Below are 17327 nucleotides of genomic sequence, written 5' to 3'. Positions count from 1 at the left end.
AAAAGGGTCACAAAAGGGTCACAAAAGGCCACCCATTCAAGACCATTACATTTTATACTCACCCCTTCATATTTGCCCATACATGCAAATATGTCTCCATAGAAAAGAAATCACATTGCCACTATAGATGATGCATGTTTGGTTTGACCATAACCAGTTTTTCATTTGAGCTTTCAAAGAACTGTACGTGGGACATTCTCTCAGGGTTACCAGGAGACTATTCCACAGGTTGCCACCTTGGACAGATAATACATTCTGACCAAAGGTAGTCCGTCTGTGTGCCCTTAGTATGTTAGTTGTTGTTAGTTTGACCTCTGAAAGTTGTGAAAAGTGCTTATAAAGTCATCACTCTTTGCTCTGTCAGTTGTTTACATTAGATACTTATTCAGTCTGACAGCAGGTGGCATTACTGTCACATATATGGAAAATACAATTTAAATTTCCAATTTCGTTTCTAAACAGTAAACAGTTATTGTTGTTGTACAAATGCTTATGCGTGTGTGTATGCGTGTGTGTGTATGCGTGTATGTGTGTATGCGTGCGTGTGTACACGTGTGTGTATGTGGGGGTGTGTATGCGTGTGTGTGTATGCATGTGGGGGTGTGTGTGTGTGTGTGTGTGTGTGTGTGTGTAGACTGGGGGTACCTCCAGGTTAGTTCCTCTCTGAGCTTTGATGTGGCCGGAGCAGGAGAAGGGGAAGTCTGTGGAGAGAGCTTCCAGATGTCCCAGTGCTCCGAGTGTGAGAATCAGAGACAAGCACACACAGGTTAATACAGGTGGTACAGAGAGATGCCACCGTGTCACCGTGGCAGCTCTCCAGTTTTAAACAGGAAGTTAATGGACCTGTTTCTATTAATATGCCATTTTAGAGTGGGTGGACCAATCACAGAGCAGCGTTGGGGTTTGTGCAGAAATAAAGGCCAAGAACTCAAGAGAACCAAACCAACATGGCGACACAGACGGACATAATTCAGCCTATTTCAGAGTCAATACAGAGTATTACCTTTCTGAAAAAAAATACACCAGATAGTACAGATACTGGAGCAAAAAAAAAAAAGAGATACTACAGTAAAAATAAAGCATCACATGAAAAATCTGCTAAACTATTACTTTAAAAGTATTACTTAAAAATTTAAAAGTTGTAAAGTATTTCACACAGATTTTAACATCTAATAAAGCTTGAAATGTATCAATTTGGAAAAAAATTTGTGCTGAATTTTGTCCAACAGAAACAATTTAATCATTTGTTTCAAGCTGTTTCAAACGATCATAAAAAATGCTTTTACTTTTCAGTCCATTTCAAAATGTAGTGGAGTACAAAGTACAGATACCTGTTCTCAAATGTAGTGACATAAAAGTAAAAAGTATCCACTGTAAAATGTACATATAAGTACAGATACCTAAAATGTATACTTAAGTACAGAACTTTACTACTTTTACTTTGTTATATTCCACTACTGTTACGTGCGACATAGGAAAGGGCTTATTAACAAATACTATTTAATTGGAACAAATGATTTTGAAAGCTGTTGTTCATGTTTTAGCTCCTTTCAAACCTTATCAGCTGATCATAATAAAATAATGACCAGAGTGGCCTGTTTTAAACATCTGTAAACAAGAGAGAAATGTACTAATGTACGATGGTGGGTTCTATCTTATATCTTCTATAAAGTGATTACTGTTAACTGCTCCACATGAGCACAGACATGTAAACAGAGGTGGTAGATTAGCCAAAAAATGTACTCAAGTGAGGGGTAACATTACTTAATAATATTACTCAGGCAAAAGTACAAAGTAGTGGTCAAACAATTTATTTAAGAGTAAAAAAAAGTACTAACTTCTTAAAGTAAGAGTAACTGAATGTAACATCTAATTTATAATTTGAGGTGAATTTAATTTGGAGGACCTTAAACCTTAAACCTTAAATAATCTACTTTTTAAAGAATAAATACAAAAACAGACAAACAAAATAATATCTGAAGGAGCGGTGGAAGAAACACAAATGTTCAAATCATTTCATATTGTCAAAATAAACTTTTGTTACTTACAGTGGGAAGAGTAACCACAACTTTTACGCAAGTAAGTGTACTGCTACTTCAAAAAAAATATTACTCAATTAGGAGTAAAGGTATGCTACTAGAAAAGTACAATTTTTATTTATTTTTATTTTTTTAAGTTAGTACACGTAATTGAGTAAATGTAACTGAGTTGAATGTAATAAATGACAACTCTTACTCAAACAGTGAAACATGGCCATAACACACTCCACTGCACCAGTGTTACTCTGCTTCCCTCTGGTGGACCAAACAGGACTCTCGATAGAGCGTGTATATAAAATGAATAAATAAATAAAAAGTAGGCCTACTACATGAGTAGACTACTGTTACTTAAATGAAAATAATGATAGGCCTACTCAAGTAGAGGTACAGTGGGGTAACCAAAACTTTTACTCAAGTATGTAGTACTATAGTAAAGTATTGTTACACTGTACAATGTATTAGGCCTACATATATTGAGTAAAAGTCTGAGAAGGAATATTTTATATAAAAACTGACTCAAGTAGATCTAAATGTAAATGAATCATGCCATCTATCCATTAATTTTCTTGAGGGCCATAGGTGAGAGTACGAGTCTTGTTCATAAATGAATGCTCAGTGTTGGGATATTGTATTCCTCTTCTGGTGGTAGACTGCACAGAGGAAGCAGCCTTGTGCATGTGACAGTCTGTCTCAGTGTGGCCTCCTCATACCTACTGTTTGTCCTCATGCTTTATGTCTCTTACACTCCTGTCGCCTGGAGCGTGCTCTGCAGCACATCTCTGACAGCTATAGGGCTCCGTGTGTGCTCAGTGAAAGAGGGGGTATTACGCAAAATCTCTTTTTTCTTTTTGCTTTCATCCATGTTATAACGTTGTTCCCTCATCAAAAACATGCCTGAAGAGGTTTTAGATGTTATCCATGCATGTTTGAGTATTTTGATCACTGACAACCGTTGGATTCATGCAGTGCTGGAAGAAGTAGGCCCTACTCAATTTTGTTACTTGAGCAAAAATACAGATACTGGACCAAAAAAAAATTACTCAAGTATCCGCACCCATTTAAAAACATGCTTAAAGAGTAAAAAGTAAAAGGATTTGTGAGGTCTTGTGAGACTTCAAATGTAGTGATTTTGATACAGATTTGTGCTAGCTGTTTTTATTTATATATTTTTGTTTGCTCACATTATGAACACGTTAAAAATAAACCCCTTAGGCTTTTCAACAGGTCTAAAAAAATAATAATAAATACTTTTACTTTTCAGTTCTGTCCAAAAATGTAATAGAGTAGAAAGTACAAACCCCTGCTCTAAAGTGTAGTGAAAAAAATCTACACTTAAAAATGTATTTAATTAAAGTGCAGATACCTAAAATTTGTACTTAAGTATAGTACTTTACTACTTTTACTTTGTTACGTACCACCACTGGATCCATGGTTAGATCCAGGCTGAGATCCAGTGTTCCAGATCGTATGATGAACAGTTTAACAGGTAAAGGTGGAGCGTGTCCTCGCGGCTTCCGTTCATTCCTATGGTGAGATGCAAAACTATCAGAGCTGTATTATCACGTTTAACCTTCTTTGTCATGATGTATTATTTATATTGCTAAAGAATCCAAATGTTCCCTCAACGGCCTGGTGTACGTGCTAATAAATACATTGCTCATTATCACCAGTGCGTGAAAACTCTGCTGCAAATACTCTAGAACAGGTTCCATAGTGCTCTGTCATGTCTTTTTGATCTTAAAATGTTCATATTAACCTGATCCTGGTATTTTTATTTCACTATTGTGTCTGTAAATCAAGATATGAATATTAATAATAGACAAATCAGGCGCCTTCTTTCCCCGAGATTGTTAGCAACAGGTTTGAGTGACAGTATTGCTAAGCACTCGCTCCCTGCTAAACCAGCGGTGTGGGAGGGGCGGGCGTTACTATCAACCTGTCAGCCTCCCTCTGGATTGGCTCTTTGGCTGCTATGATACTCATGGTCAGAATGGGGCCCCAGTTATAGGGGCCAAGTTCCAAATGTGGAACCCCCTATAACTGCAAGCCTCAATTAGCTTCATTTGGCTGGAGCTGAGAGCTATGGGTGACATCACACTCCCTTGATCCATTTCTTTATACAGTCTGTGGTTTGTGTAGACATATAGGCCTGTATAATATGTACATGTATCTAATATTTAACACAATTTGCTTCCATAATAGGGACTGACGCGTAAAATTTATCTCACAGGATTATTTTTGGCATAATCATCCACAGTGAAATATTACAAAACATATTGCTGTGAACACAACAGGTAGATCCACATGTGGTGGGCGTGCCCGTGCACCTTAAGCGCGTGATCTGCTGCTGCTGTAGACTCTATGCTAACAAACATAGTCGCAACTTTGTTAATAAAATACTCAAGGACAAACTGTTGCAGTCTTTTCACTGTCACGTGGTTGTATATATATATAGTATATGCACATACATGCAGTGTCATATTTCACACAGTTTACCATTACCAGTGTGTATTAAGTATGATGGGGAATGTCCCATGTCAGGTTTATAATCACCAGAGTCATCGGGAGAGGCCACGCCCACCACGCGCACACAGATGTGACTCCGCCTTCACCTCTTAAACTGTTCCAGACAATCCGGAACACCGGGCTAACGCTCTCACCGGTGTGGGACAAGAGACAGCACACGGGCCGGACACAAGACATGTCATGGACCGATAAGGACAGGGCTCTGACGTCCTCACGGCTGCACAGTCACTTTAACTGTCACTTTGTCCTGTAAATGCGGAGCTTTTAAGACGGAGTCCGAAAGATGGATGCGACTATTTTTTGTGCGACACACGCCGGACAGCCAGGAGGTGTGGGTCCGGTCTGAGGGTCCGGCCTGAGGAGCTCCGGGTCGGGTCGTGGGGTCTGTTTACTAGTGACGCTGCTGCACCAGATCTGATCTGTCAGAAGTGCATACAGCCAAAGGACGAGCTAACAGCGCTGCTAAGCGTCACAGGAGCCCAGCAGCCTCATGCTAACTGCTGCTAGCTGTATTCTTTGTTTATTTTGCTCTGGAGTGGGCTCTTCAGCTGCTAGTCCGTGCGGGACACTGTGTTGGGGACGTTTAGTGCACAGACATTGCTGCTTTATAAAACACTTGTTCGACATGGCTGATCTTTAAAGGACATAAATGATTGGACTTGTGACTTGCTGCTGGTAGCAGGCCCGGTGCAGACCAAACTGACTGAGCTGCATCTGAGTTTTAAAGGGCGCAGAGACAATGTTCTTCCATTAAATGTCATTATTTAACCTGCTTCAAATGAGGACAGAGACACTTTTAAATGAGGCTGCAGTGCACCCTTTTGCACCCCTGTAGACCCGGGCCTGCGCGGTAGTATCTCGGTACAGCTTTGCTCGCGAAGCTAGTTAGCAACTTTGTTGACTCCAAGGTCTCCCGAGACAGCCCCGGTGCACACGAGATGCACCACCAGGACTTCTCCGGAGACCCGCCCGGCACCGGGCCTAGGAAGTCTGCCTACCACCTCCGGAGAGGCAGCAGCGGGGCGTCCGCCTCCTCCACAGCCGGAGCTTCGAGCGTCACCGCAGACGAGATTTCGGCGCAGGCTGGCTCCTCCTCACCGGCTTCACACCACCAGTCCCAGGCGCCAGGGACACAGGTCAAGAAGAAAAGCGGCTTCCAAATAACGAGCGTCACCTCGGCGCAGATCAGCGTGAGTGGGAATAACAGTTTGGCAGACGACACGGAGAGTTATGATGACATGGATGAGTCCCACACGGAGGAGCTGTCCTCCAGCGACATCCTGGACGTGTCCGCGTCCAGAGCCACAGACACGGGGGTCCCGGGCAGGAGCTCCTCTGATGAGACCCTAAATAGTCTGCACGGGGTCGACACGCCTGGACTGGTGTCTCCCAACGAGCACGTGCACGCCCACGTCCCTCACGTCTCTGCTCTGATGAATGGGACCGTGAACCCTCACATCTACCCTCACCCTCCCCTCCTCCATGACACTGTGCCCGGAGCGGAGGCATCCGGGACATCTCCCATGCCTGTCGCACCCTTGGGTAGCTCCAGTCCTAATGTAGTTTCCAAAGTTGGGTCTCAGTCCCAAAGAATGCCAATGTTGGACAACACTAAACTTGCCGATGTGGACCCGCAGTGTAGCTCTGTGCCCCCTGCAGTTGACCCTGTCAGTGTGGAGACAGGAGCAGCCCCCGCCACTCACAGCACCCACAGCCAGCACCCACACACTCAGAGCGCTCCTGGCTCACGTTTCAGGGTAGTCAAACTAGATACGAACTCTGAGCCATTTCGGAAGGGCAGGTGGACTTGTACTGAATATTATGAGAAGGAGGTTCCTCACTCCACAGCATCCGAGGCTGCCAAAGCTTTAGAGGTGTCTGCAGAGACAGAAGCTGCTAATGTTTGCATAAGTCCTGCTGCACCGGCCCCTCACCCTGTTCAGTCCTATCAGCTGCCAAACCAAGACTTCATTAGCCCACCAACCATGCAGAGCCCCCCACTGGCCATCCCCCAAAGCACCCCTCTGCCTTATGTTCCGGTACAAGAAGGTAACATGAGCATTCACCTCCAGAAAACTCTGACCCCCGGAGCGCCTCAGACTGTCACTCAGCCCTCTAACCTGGTCCCCCAGCAACTGCCCTACATGGTGGACCCAGGGGCAGCAGGCAGCATGCGCCAGCCAGACTTCATCCAGCCTACAGCCCCATTTCAGAGCCAGGTACAGCCCCCTCTGCCCCACATGCCTGTGCCCCTCACACCAGCAGTCCCACCCCAGGCTCCTGGCAGCATCACACAGCAGCTAGGAGCCCCCACTCAGGGGGTGCCTCGTCCTCCAGCACTATTCCCTACAGTGCAGCCAGCCAGCATGCCCGCTCCACCCCTTCTGGTGCAGCCGCAGCCTCTGGTGCAGCCGCAGCCTCTGGTGCAGCCGCAGCCTCTGGTGCAGCCGCAGCCTCTGGTGCAGCCGCAGCCTGTGGTACATCCGCAGCCTGTGGTACATCCGCAGCCTGTGGTACATCCGCAGCTTCTGGTGCAGCCGCAGCCTCTGGTGCAGCCGCAGCCTCTGGTGCAGCCGCAGCCTCTGGTGCAGCCGCAGCTGCCTATCCCAGTAGCACTTCCACCTGGGACCCAGGCCATGCCCCTGACAGCGCTCCAGGCAGACCTCCAGCCTCTGCTGGCCCCTACAGCCAACATCAGCCTGGCCCCTGCCCCAGGCAGGAGCTCTCACCTGGAGGACGCTCACAGGCTCTTGTTCCAGCACCAGGGTCTGCTGGGCCTGCCCAGACTGGGGGTCACGGGAGCGGCCGGAGCAGAGGGCACAGTGGAGGGGGGCAGTACTGGAGCAGCACTGGCTCACATGGGGATGTCCGCAGAGGCCAGTGCGTTTATGGCGGCTGCAGCAGCCGGTCTGAGGAGTCATGCTGAAGGAGAGGAGGACAGGTCAGTCAACACACTACAGCACCTGTCACAGGTCTGCCTCACAGCAATACCACAGTACAAAAGACACCCTGCTAATGGACTATTTCATTATTGTTTACATTTGTCAGGGATCAGCGCTTTGCATAATATTAGTTTCATAACCTAGCAACCATACTGTAAACAAGAGCTAAAGATAATCTTTTACACGATTTTATTTTGACAAATAAAAAAGCGTATCTTTTCCTAAATGAATGTTTAAACCGATAAATGTGTGTTCTTGATGCATATGTGGTTGCTGCTTTTTGAGGTTTGTGATAACATGGATGCATTCCCTTTTAGAACTCAGAACCCTATATTTTTCAGTGGTTCTTGACAAAGTGCCTCTTCCCTGGTATAAAAATCTCATAAATATTAGAGGTTTGTCCAGTCCTTAGGATAGTCCGCAGTAGTTGGTCTGTGCAGACAGGTCAGATGTCTGTGTAGAAAGTGTAGAAAAACAAACTTGGCGTATATTTAGGGCAGATTTGTGTTGTTTGTCGGGGCTGTAGAGAAATGAAATAGTGTTGTTCAATATGATCTATACATACACTGCCCAATAACTATGTTTGTATCATGATACCGCTGGTACTGTTCTGCTTTATGATTTGGTTTCAATATTGTAAATAATAATAATAATGCCTTACACTTGTAATGCGCTTTACAGGCTTGTCAAAGCCTCTCAAAGCGCTATTGTCTATATTTACTTTAGCAATATGTCATGGTTCAAAATTAGTTATCGTTTAGCTCCTCAATTTTCCCATCAGTGAACTTATTTCTTTTATTAAGTTGCTTTAGAGCAATATTGTAATTCTTGTATTTAGCTTAAAGGGGAAATCTTATGTCAAATGAACTTTTATGAGCTTTAAATCATGTGTTCTATTGTATTTTGATTGATTCCTGTATTTGTCCTGCATTTGAGGCTTTAGTGAAAATGAATTGAAAACTTTGGGACATAGATCTGCTTGTTATGTTTAAATGTCACTATGAAGAGGCAGGGCTCATCAGTTCAAGTCAATAGACATGTTACTATTAAGGTCCTATATTATGCAAAATTGACTCTTGCATATGTTAGATGATTTTGTTGAGGTAAGAACATTCTGAGTTGTGTTTTGTTTCTTTCACATTTGAGTAACCTTTTATCAATAGTCTGCATATTTAGGCTCAGTTCTTGTCTCAGACAGGAAACACTCTGTTCCACCTTGTGATGTCATGTAGTGGTAGTTTTCAAATCAACCACTACTGTTTACCTTTAGTTCATTAAAGATTGGCAATTCCAGGGCTAAAATTATCCAAATGATCCTAGTGAAGGTGTATGGCGTTTAGAGCACTTCAGGTATTACCATATGACCTCACAATGTGGAACAGAGTGTTTTCTGTCTGAGACAAGAACTGAGCCTCTGTGTTAAACATGTGTGGTATGGTATGTTTTTGACGCGGAAACATTATAACATGCATCAGAAAATAGCATAATGTCGGCTCTTTAAGCCACTTTAGATCAATGAATAAAATGTAAATAATGATTAATGTTATAGTTTAATATGTGTAATATGTCCTCTGTAGTGAGCGAGACTTGGGCAGACTCGGCACTCTTGTCAGTACATTAGTCTGGTTAGTCATGTTCTTGTAAACTTCAAAGTTTGTCCGCTCCAGTTAATCATTCTCTTTTTTCACTTTGACTACTTATGCTAGTGCTTTACCTGTGCACTAGTGTTGTCACAACGCTATAAATTCAAACTTGATTTTGATACTAAGGAATAGACTTGATACTCAATACCAATTCCGATACCACAATGATAATATAAACACTCTTTATTCAGACAACAGAATGTGATTTTCAACAGTAAATCATAGTACTTTTATATTCCCATGTGGCCTTATATCTGTGTAATCCCTTAGTCGTGCAGTAGATTCATAGTGGTTCATCGGTGTATACTAGTCTATGTGTCTTATACTTGTTCTGATACAGCTCCAGATCATTCTAAAGCTATTCAGGAAAGGTTCATTTCTGTCCTGTGAATTGGACTTTTTAGCATTGATATTTGCTCAAATGGGTATCTAATTTCCGTACTAGTTTTGGTATCTGATTTTCACAGCTTTTGACAACCCTGATGTGCACCACAGAAGGCTTTAAACAGGCGTGTACTTACAGCTGTCAGATCTGCTCCGTCAGGTCCGAATGACAGGGCATAAATCATCTCAGCAAGGCCATTGTAATGTAGCTCCAGGCTCACACTGTGAAGAGTACACAGAGATCTTTCAGAATGGAACTGATAGGCTTTAGATGGCGCCAGGTGACCAAAGAAATAAAATAAAAAAATTACATTAGATTAAAAACGAATATGTTTTTTAATATTCGTGAACATAAACATTACACATTTTTTAAACATTTCCATTTAGCCCTGCTCCAAACCCAAGGCTGTTTGGGGGAATTACAGTGCTGCAACGGAAAGTTCAAAAACAGCAAAGAACATGGGGACCAAAACTATGTTATCAAAATCAAGATAAATGGTTCTTTAAAAGACTTGACGAACATAAAATCTAACACTACACTGATGGAGGACTGGCTGTAGGCTAGACCCATCAAAGAGGTCCAGTCATGTTCTCAACAAAAAATCTATTCACGTGTGATTAATTGCACAAGCCCTAGCTTTAGGCAACAATTACTGATGTTTTGCTTTTTATAGAATCATTATTTTACTTAAAGGGCCCATATTATGCCGTTTTCTGATCTCTTATAATGTTTTTGAGAAGGTAACGACATTATATGATCGGCATATATGTATAAAACCAAGTATCTCTGGAGGTGGCCCGCAACCGCCATGATTCCACAGAAATGGAAAGTTAAAACCACACTTCGGAACATTCCCCATAAAGTTGGTGTTGATGCCACAGTTATTTTTTGGTCCAATCAGATGTGTACATTGATGAGAACCATGTAGAAATAATGCTCTGACTTATTGATACATGCTCAGTTTTGATGCTAGTTTTTGTGTCTGATTTTTAATACTTTTAACAACTCCAGAGTCTTGTTTATTTTAGGTCTTTTTCTGGAGAAGATTGTTTAGGTCACACAAGGTTCTGTTCCGTCTCTGATTTCCATCACAAAAGTTTATCCAATCTGACACAGCCAGAGCAGACAGTGTGTCCCCAGCTCCTGTTACTATGGTTTGGTAGCATTATACAAGGTTGTGATTAGCATTTCTTCTTTCCTTCCCTTTGCCCTGTCTTCCTTCCTTCCTTCCTCCCTTCATTCCTTCTTTACTTTCTTATTCTTTCTTCCTTAATTTCTTCTTTCCTTAGTTCCTTTCTTCCTTTCCTAGTTTATTCCTTAGTTCTTTCCTTCCTTCCTTTCTTCTTTCCTTAGTTTCTTTCTTCCTTCCTTTCCTAGTTTCTTTCTTCCTTTCTTTCCTTCCTTCCTTAGTTCCTTCCTTACTTTCTTTTTCTTTCTTCCTACTTCCTTATTTTTTTCCTTAGTTCCTTCCTTATTTTCTTCCTTAGTTCATTCCTTCCTTTCTTTTTTCCTTAGTTTCTTTCTTCCATCCTTTCCTAGTTTCTTCCTTCCTTGCTTTCTTTCTTCTTTCCTTCCTTCCTTTCTTTTTCTTTCTTCCTACTTCCTTAATTTCTTCCTTAGTTCCTTCCTTTCTTCTTTCCTTAGTTTCTTTCTTTCTTCCTTTCCTAGTTTCTTCCTTCCTTGCTTTCTTTCTTCTTTCCTTCCTTCCTTTCTTTTTCTTTCTTCCTACTTCCTTAATTTCTTCCTTAGTTCCTTCCTTCCTTTCTTCTTTCCTTAGTTTCTTTCTTCCTTCCTTTCCTAGTTTCTTCCTTCCTTGCTTTCTTTCTTCCTTCCCTAGTTCCTTCCTTCTTTTTTCCTTTCTTTGTTCCTTAGTTCCTTCCTTTCTTTGTTCCTTAGTTCCTTCCTTTCTTTGTTCCTTAGTTCCTTCCTTCATTCGTTCCTTCTTTCCTTTTTTCCTTTCTTTGTTCCTTAGTTCCTTCCTTCCTTTTTTTGTTCCTTCGTTCCTTCGTTCCCTTCCGTGTGGGTGAATTCACATGGCTGACTTCACTTAAATACATGACCCATAGAAACACGTGCACAGAGGCCAAGTTAACACGTAAAAACTCTGTTCAGAGTCTTATTGCTGGTGGGATGAATGAAAACGTGGACCCATTTCGATCTGTACAAACATGTTCCGAAATGTGATTATTAGTTTGTCAGTTCATATTTCGTCTTTTTGTCAATTTTCCAAGCGTGTTTAAAATGTGAACTTTGAACAGCTATTTATATTATAAGGATTTCTCTGGGACAGCAGCAGAACGTGAGTGAGTGAGCTGAAGTTTTGGTATTTTTTGGTATTTATTCATATGTAAAAAGGCCTACATTTTGCAGTTCATTCATTCATGTTTTGTGCAGTGCTTCAACCAAGACATTTAAGGGACAACTGAAGTAATATCCAAATAATGTCATCAAGATAAAATATATTCCTTATTGTGAACACTGCACACCCTACACTGAAGTAAACATAGCCAGGTGTGGTTGGATCAGATTTGTTCTGTTTTGAAAAAAGCTGAACACATATATTCCGCACTTGAACAGCAGATAAGAATGTTATTCTAAACCCTATGCTCCCTATAGGTGCTGCCCTGTGTAATGTGTGACACACCTCTGCTAACGTAAATGTGCTAGACCCAAGGCGTTGTAATTTCTAGGGACGGGACTTTCGGCTCTGAATCTTTTCATATCCGTTCATATAAAAGAGACGTTCAAAAGACTGGCTGTAAAATATTTATTTATATGAGAGAAGCCAATGTGAGAACTCATTTGATCTACAGACTAATCCCAGAGAGAAATGACCAAGCCTTCGATTTGTTTAAAATAGTTCAAACTGAGCGTGGGAGAATGCATAATCAAAATAAAACATCACACTACAATAATAATTATGTTATGATGCCAAATATGTTTTCCGTGCAAAAAACTCTCACTCTTGTTGGCTGCTCTAGTGCTGATTCTTTTGTTAATCTGTGTAAAAATTCATAAAAAATAGAAGGAAAAGATTCGGCTCTTTCTAAAAATAAGATCTGGTTCCAGTCGTTCACGTTAAGGAACCGTTCAAAAGAGCCGACTTGTTCACAAACTCCAGATCACTAGTAATTTTTCACCAATGTGCGTTTTGACTATTTTTACTTGAGATGGTTATTTTTGAGCCAATACCGATATTTGTTGCTATTGTGGCCGATAACATAATTTGGTGTGTACTATAGATTTTAAAGGCTTCATATACTTGTTAACCTATAGTAAAGCTTACAAATTAATTTCTCGCTTTTGTAAAATTAATAACAAAATGTATTTATCTGTGATGTGAAGGAGGATTAACAGTTTATGTGGGATATAAACTCATTCAGTTTAAAAAGACACAGTTCGCAGGTCACATTTTAAACCCATCCAGGAACATCGAGACTGAAATCTGAAGTGCTAAACTAATCCAAGAATCTCAAAACGTTTAGTAGAATTTGCTTTTAATAAGATAGAATATTACAGCTTTGTTTTTATATCATTTTCATGCCAGATGGTTGAAATCAATTGACTTTTTCCTCAGCTTTTACTATCCGTGTTGTCATAGTGGTCAGATTCCCACCGTTCCTCATTTCCTTGCACAGCGCCATTACGTAATCCTGCCCGGTGGGTCTTGTCCAACCTCGAATCCATCATACCTTGAACCAACTGAACGACACGGCCTGTGGGTACAAACCGTACTTCATGCCCTGATTTCATTTGACAAGCACGCCACCAGCTCATGCAATACCCCCTGCGACCACAAGAGGGCGCCCTCGTCTCACAGATAATCCCCAAGATGGACCGCTGCTTACGTAACTGTAGCGTGTGTGCGTCCAAGATAAGACTCTGACCTCAATTACAAATAATGAAACGCGCAATGTTTACGTAATCACTTTTGAAAAAATGTAATTTATTTTTTATTTTATTTATTATATATATATATTTTTTTTAATAATCGAATTGAGGTCAAAATCTGTAAAATAAACCTGTATCATAATATTATTTGTAACAGTAGTTGGGTTGACCCGGTTGGACATAAAAAAATAAATACACCATGTGTCAATAGCAGCTGTGTGCGCTCCAGGTTCTGCTATTGTTTGGTGTCAGGCAGCACAGTAAAAACATCAGCCGCTTGGAGGAGCAGGGTGTTCTGGGGCATTGGGGGTGATGGGTGTTGCGTATTCATTTAGAGATTTATTTAGCTTAAAATACATAAATAATAAACAAATTTTTTTGTTTTAGTAATTTGGCAGTACTTTTCAAAATGTGAGTACAAATGATGATCAGAGGCATTTACTTGAGTAACTTTTAAGAAATTATACTTTTCTAACTTTTACTCCTACTTAAGTAACATTTTTATTGAAGTAGGGGTACTGACACTGGAGTAAAAGTTGTGGTTACTGTTCCCCCTGTGAGTAAGTCTAAAAGTGACAAGCTTTATGACAACAGTATGGAATGATTTGAACATTTGTGTTTCTTGCAGCGCTCCTTCAGATATGATTTAGTTTGTCTGTTTTTTTGTGTCTATCCTTTGAAAATACGAGATTTTGTGCATTTTTTTTAAATGTTTTGTCCTTCATTACCTTCACTTCAAATTATAAATCAGATGTTACGTCCAGACAGTTACTCTTTAAGTTACTCTTAGTTGATTTGTACTTTTCCCAAATACTTTTCTACCCTTATTTGAGTCATTTCTTGGACCACTACTTTGTACTTCATCTTGAGTTTATTATTTTGACATAACATTAGTCTCACTTGAGTAAAATGTGGCAACTGTACCACTTTTTAATGATGATTAAAACTATAGAAGTAAGTTTATAGTCTGAGTTTGAGTCCAGATGATTTCAGTATTGTGTGTGTGTGTGTGTGTGTGTGTGTGTGTGAAAGGTTAAACACACTCTGAGCAGTAGATGGCAGCAGGAGACCATCTTTTGTTTTGTCGCCCTCTGTAAAATTTTTGCATAACTTCACTTGTGAATTGGATCTTAAGACAAAGACATTTGTTTAAGGCATAATAAAGATATGTACAAGGAAACATTATGATAACAAAACAAAACTGCAGTACCACGCATGTTATGTACAAAAAGCTAGGAATGGGTGGTATATCTGTTCCAGTATATGTATCTGTGTATATTGGAGTTTTTGGTATTTACAAGCAGAAAAGCTTTGGTCTGATATAGAATATTTTACCAATATTTTACTGATATTTTCTGCACTGCCCCAGTCTGTGTGTACCCGTGTGCCTGTCCCAGTTTGTCCTTAGTCTTTTTGAATAGAATAAGTCGTGAATATCAGTACAAAAAACATATTGTACCATCCCTTAATGCATAAAATGTAAGTAACTAAGTATATATTTCATTTGGAGATGGAGCCAATATTAGCACTTCTCATAATTTTGCCTGTCGACCTTGTACTTCCAGAGTTATTCTTGGGAATTCAAGGTTTGTTTGAGCAGCATTATCTCGAGTCTATCAGCAGGGGGCGCTGCATTAAACATGGTAGAGTGTTGAGTTAAAGTAGACCTATTCTGCAAAATGGGCTTTTCAGAAATTGTATCCATGTTATAGTTGTTTCCCCTTCTCACTTACCCTCTCGAAGTTGTATTTGGAGTCATTTGTGCACGTTTGAGTAATATTTAATTGCTTATTTTCAAGAAGCCATATCCAACTGATCAATCCTCGTTTTCTTAATCAGTGCTACACTTGATTTTGGTACAACTGTTAAAAAAAAATCCTCTGCCTGCTCGTAAGAAGTGCAGTTATCCATCGGAGGTGCCAGCTATTTGTTGTAATAACATTTACGCCGACGCCAGCTCCCATTGGGCACTAACATTTTCTAACATGGAAGTCAGTGGAATTGTTTCTTTTATGAAGTCGTTTTAGATGAAAACTGCAATTTTAAAATGAGCAAATTATAACATAATGATCCACGGGTGTCATAGATTATAACTATAGACCAGATACAAGCAGGACATGTGTGCTTTAAAGGTGTTGCTGAAATAATTTCTATAGACTGAAGTTCCTCATTTAACTTTATTTTATGTTTAAAAAAAATCTGCCCTACATAACAGCCTTAATTATTTGCAGACCCTTGGCCCATCAGCTGCCAAGGGAAAAAAAGGTATCAGAATCACAAGAAACTCATCTCAGTCTGTCTCTAATAATGCTGCTGCGTGACCCAAATGTGTGCACTGTATTTCACATCTGGGCCAATGTGGGGAACTAGTTACAGCTATTATTAATTCAATCAGTCAACTTGTCACATGTAGAGGAGCTAGAGTAACCAATAATTGTACTCAAGTAAGAATAATGTCACTTTAAAGTAATATTACTCAAGTAGAAGTACAAAGAAGTGGCCCAAGAAATTCCTCAAGAGTAACTTCAAGAGTAACATCTGATTTATAATTTGAAGGACAAAATGTGTTTTTTTTTTTTTGTTTTTTTCAAAGGATAGACACAAAAATCAGACAACCCAATTATTCACCTCAATATCTGGATGGGTAAAGCTGGGCAGGTGCTGCTTTATTTGTCATGTTTTAACGTTCCCTGATTAAAAAAAATGCCTGAAGAGGTTTTAGATATCATCCATGCATGTTTCAGTAAGATTCTGTCCAATTCTCCACCTGCAAGCCTACGTCTCCCATGCTCCCCCATGTTAATTATCAAACGTATACAAAACTGTACACTACAACTTCACAAACCTGATGCAATGTGTAGTAGTTTTTGGTAGCAGGATACACACTGATTGTGTTGTAATGAGGAGAGCAAAGGAAGGGAGGACTCAGCATGGTGATCTAAATATGTTGTGTTAGAAATACCCCATAAAAGTGTAATACACCCTCTTTAATAAGTAGAAATATGACTTCATTCATTTGATTTTATCTTATGAAAACGTATAAAAACGTCCTATGAATATTTATTTCCCAAGCAACCTTTTAATAATTGCCTTTTTTAACACCAGAGGAGTTATTGCAACCTGAGATTAAATGGGAGTATTCTAGTTCAGACAGGTTCAAGTGCTCCTGTCACTCACCTGCCCTGTTACTTTCTCATACCACCACATCCCATAAAAGTACCTTCTGGCGTGAGCTCTTCTTTGACAGTAAAAAGTCAGATTATATTTCCCTTTTGAGGGTCAACAACATGCCTACTGTAGCTTTAATCCCGTAGAATAGTTTTAATCCAATTGAGTTGTTTGGCCCAGATTGTGAAGGTGCAAGTGCTCCTGGACAAGTTTAAAATGTGCTCTGTGAACTGAGGCCTGTTTTTGCAGTGGACACATGAACTCTAGGGTTGTCAGAAGTGTTGAAAATCTGATACTAATCGATGCTAAAACTAGTATTGAAACTAGGTATTCGTATGAGCAGGTATCAATACTAAAAAGACACATTCACAGGACAGAAAAGAAACCTTTCCTGAATAGTTTTAGAATGATCTTGAGCTGTATCAGAACAAGAATAAAACACATAGACTAGTGTACACCCATGGACCACTATGGAACATACCTGGATGACTGAGGGATTACACAGATATACAGACTTTAATCTGAGTTTTATTTTACATAATCTGAACAGAATTAGCTGGTTTATTTGGACCTACAACAAGAGAGTTGATTAAACTGTTAAACAAATCCCTCTTAAATAATATTACAAGCTAGCTAGCATTAACCAACAGTTTTTCAGTTAGTCATTCTCACCTTTTTTATTGAAAATCAAACACTTAAATTAGCTCATGAACGCTCCTATTGATCACAGGCT

At 40.3% G+C, this 17327-nt stretch overlaps 1 protein-coding gene across 1 annotated transcript in view; it reads left to right on the top strand.

The window, feature by feature from the left end:
- The first annotated feature begins 4667 nt into the window (after positions 1 to 4667).
- zgc:65895 (uncharacterized protein LOC393546 homolog) overlaps positions 4668 to 17327 on the top strand; it is a 29717-nt gene continuing 17057 nt past the window's right edge. Inside the window, exon 1 of the mRNA XM_055228085.1 lies at positions 4668 to 7506. Within this exon, the coding sequence (XP_055084060.1) occupies positions 5504 to 7506 (2003 nt within the window). The 5' untranslated portion in view covers positions 4668 to 5503. The remainder of the gene's footprint in view (positions 7507 to 17327) is intronic.

The sequence above is a fragment of the Periophthalmus magnuspinnatus genome, chromosome 2, assembly GCF_009829125.3.
Source record: "Periophthalmus magnuspinnatus isolate fPerMag1 chromosome 2, fPerMag1.2.pri, whole genome shotgun sequence".
NCBI lineage: Eukaryota > Metazoa > Chordata > Actinopteri > Gobiiformes > Gobiidae > Periophthalmus > Periophthalmus magnuspinnatus.
Note: the sequence above shows the minus strand (reverse complement) of the source record. Positions and strands in the feature narration are given on the sequence as shown.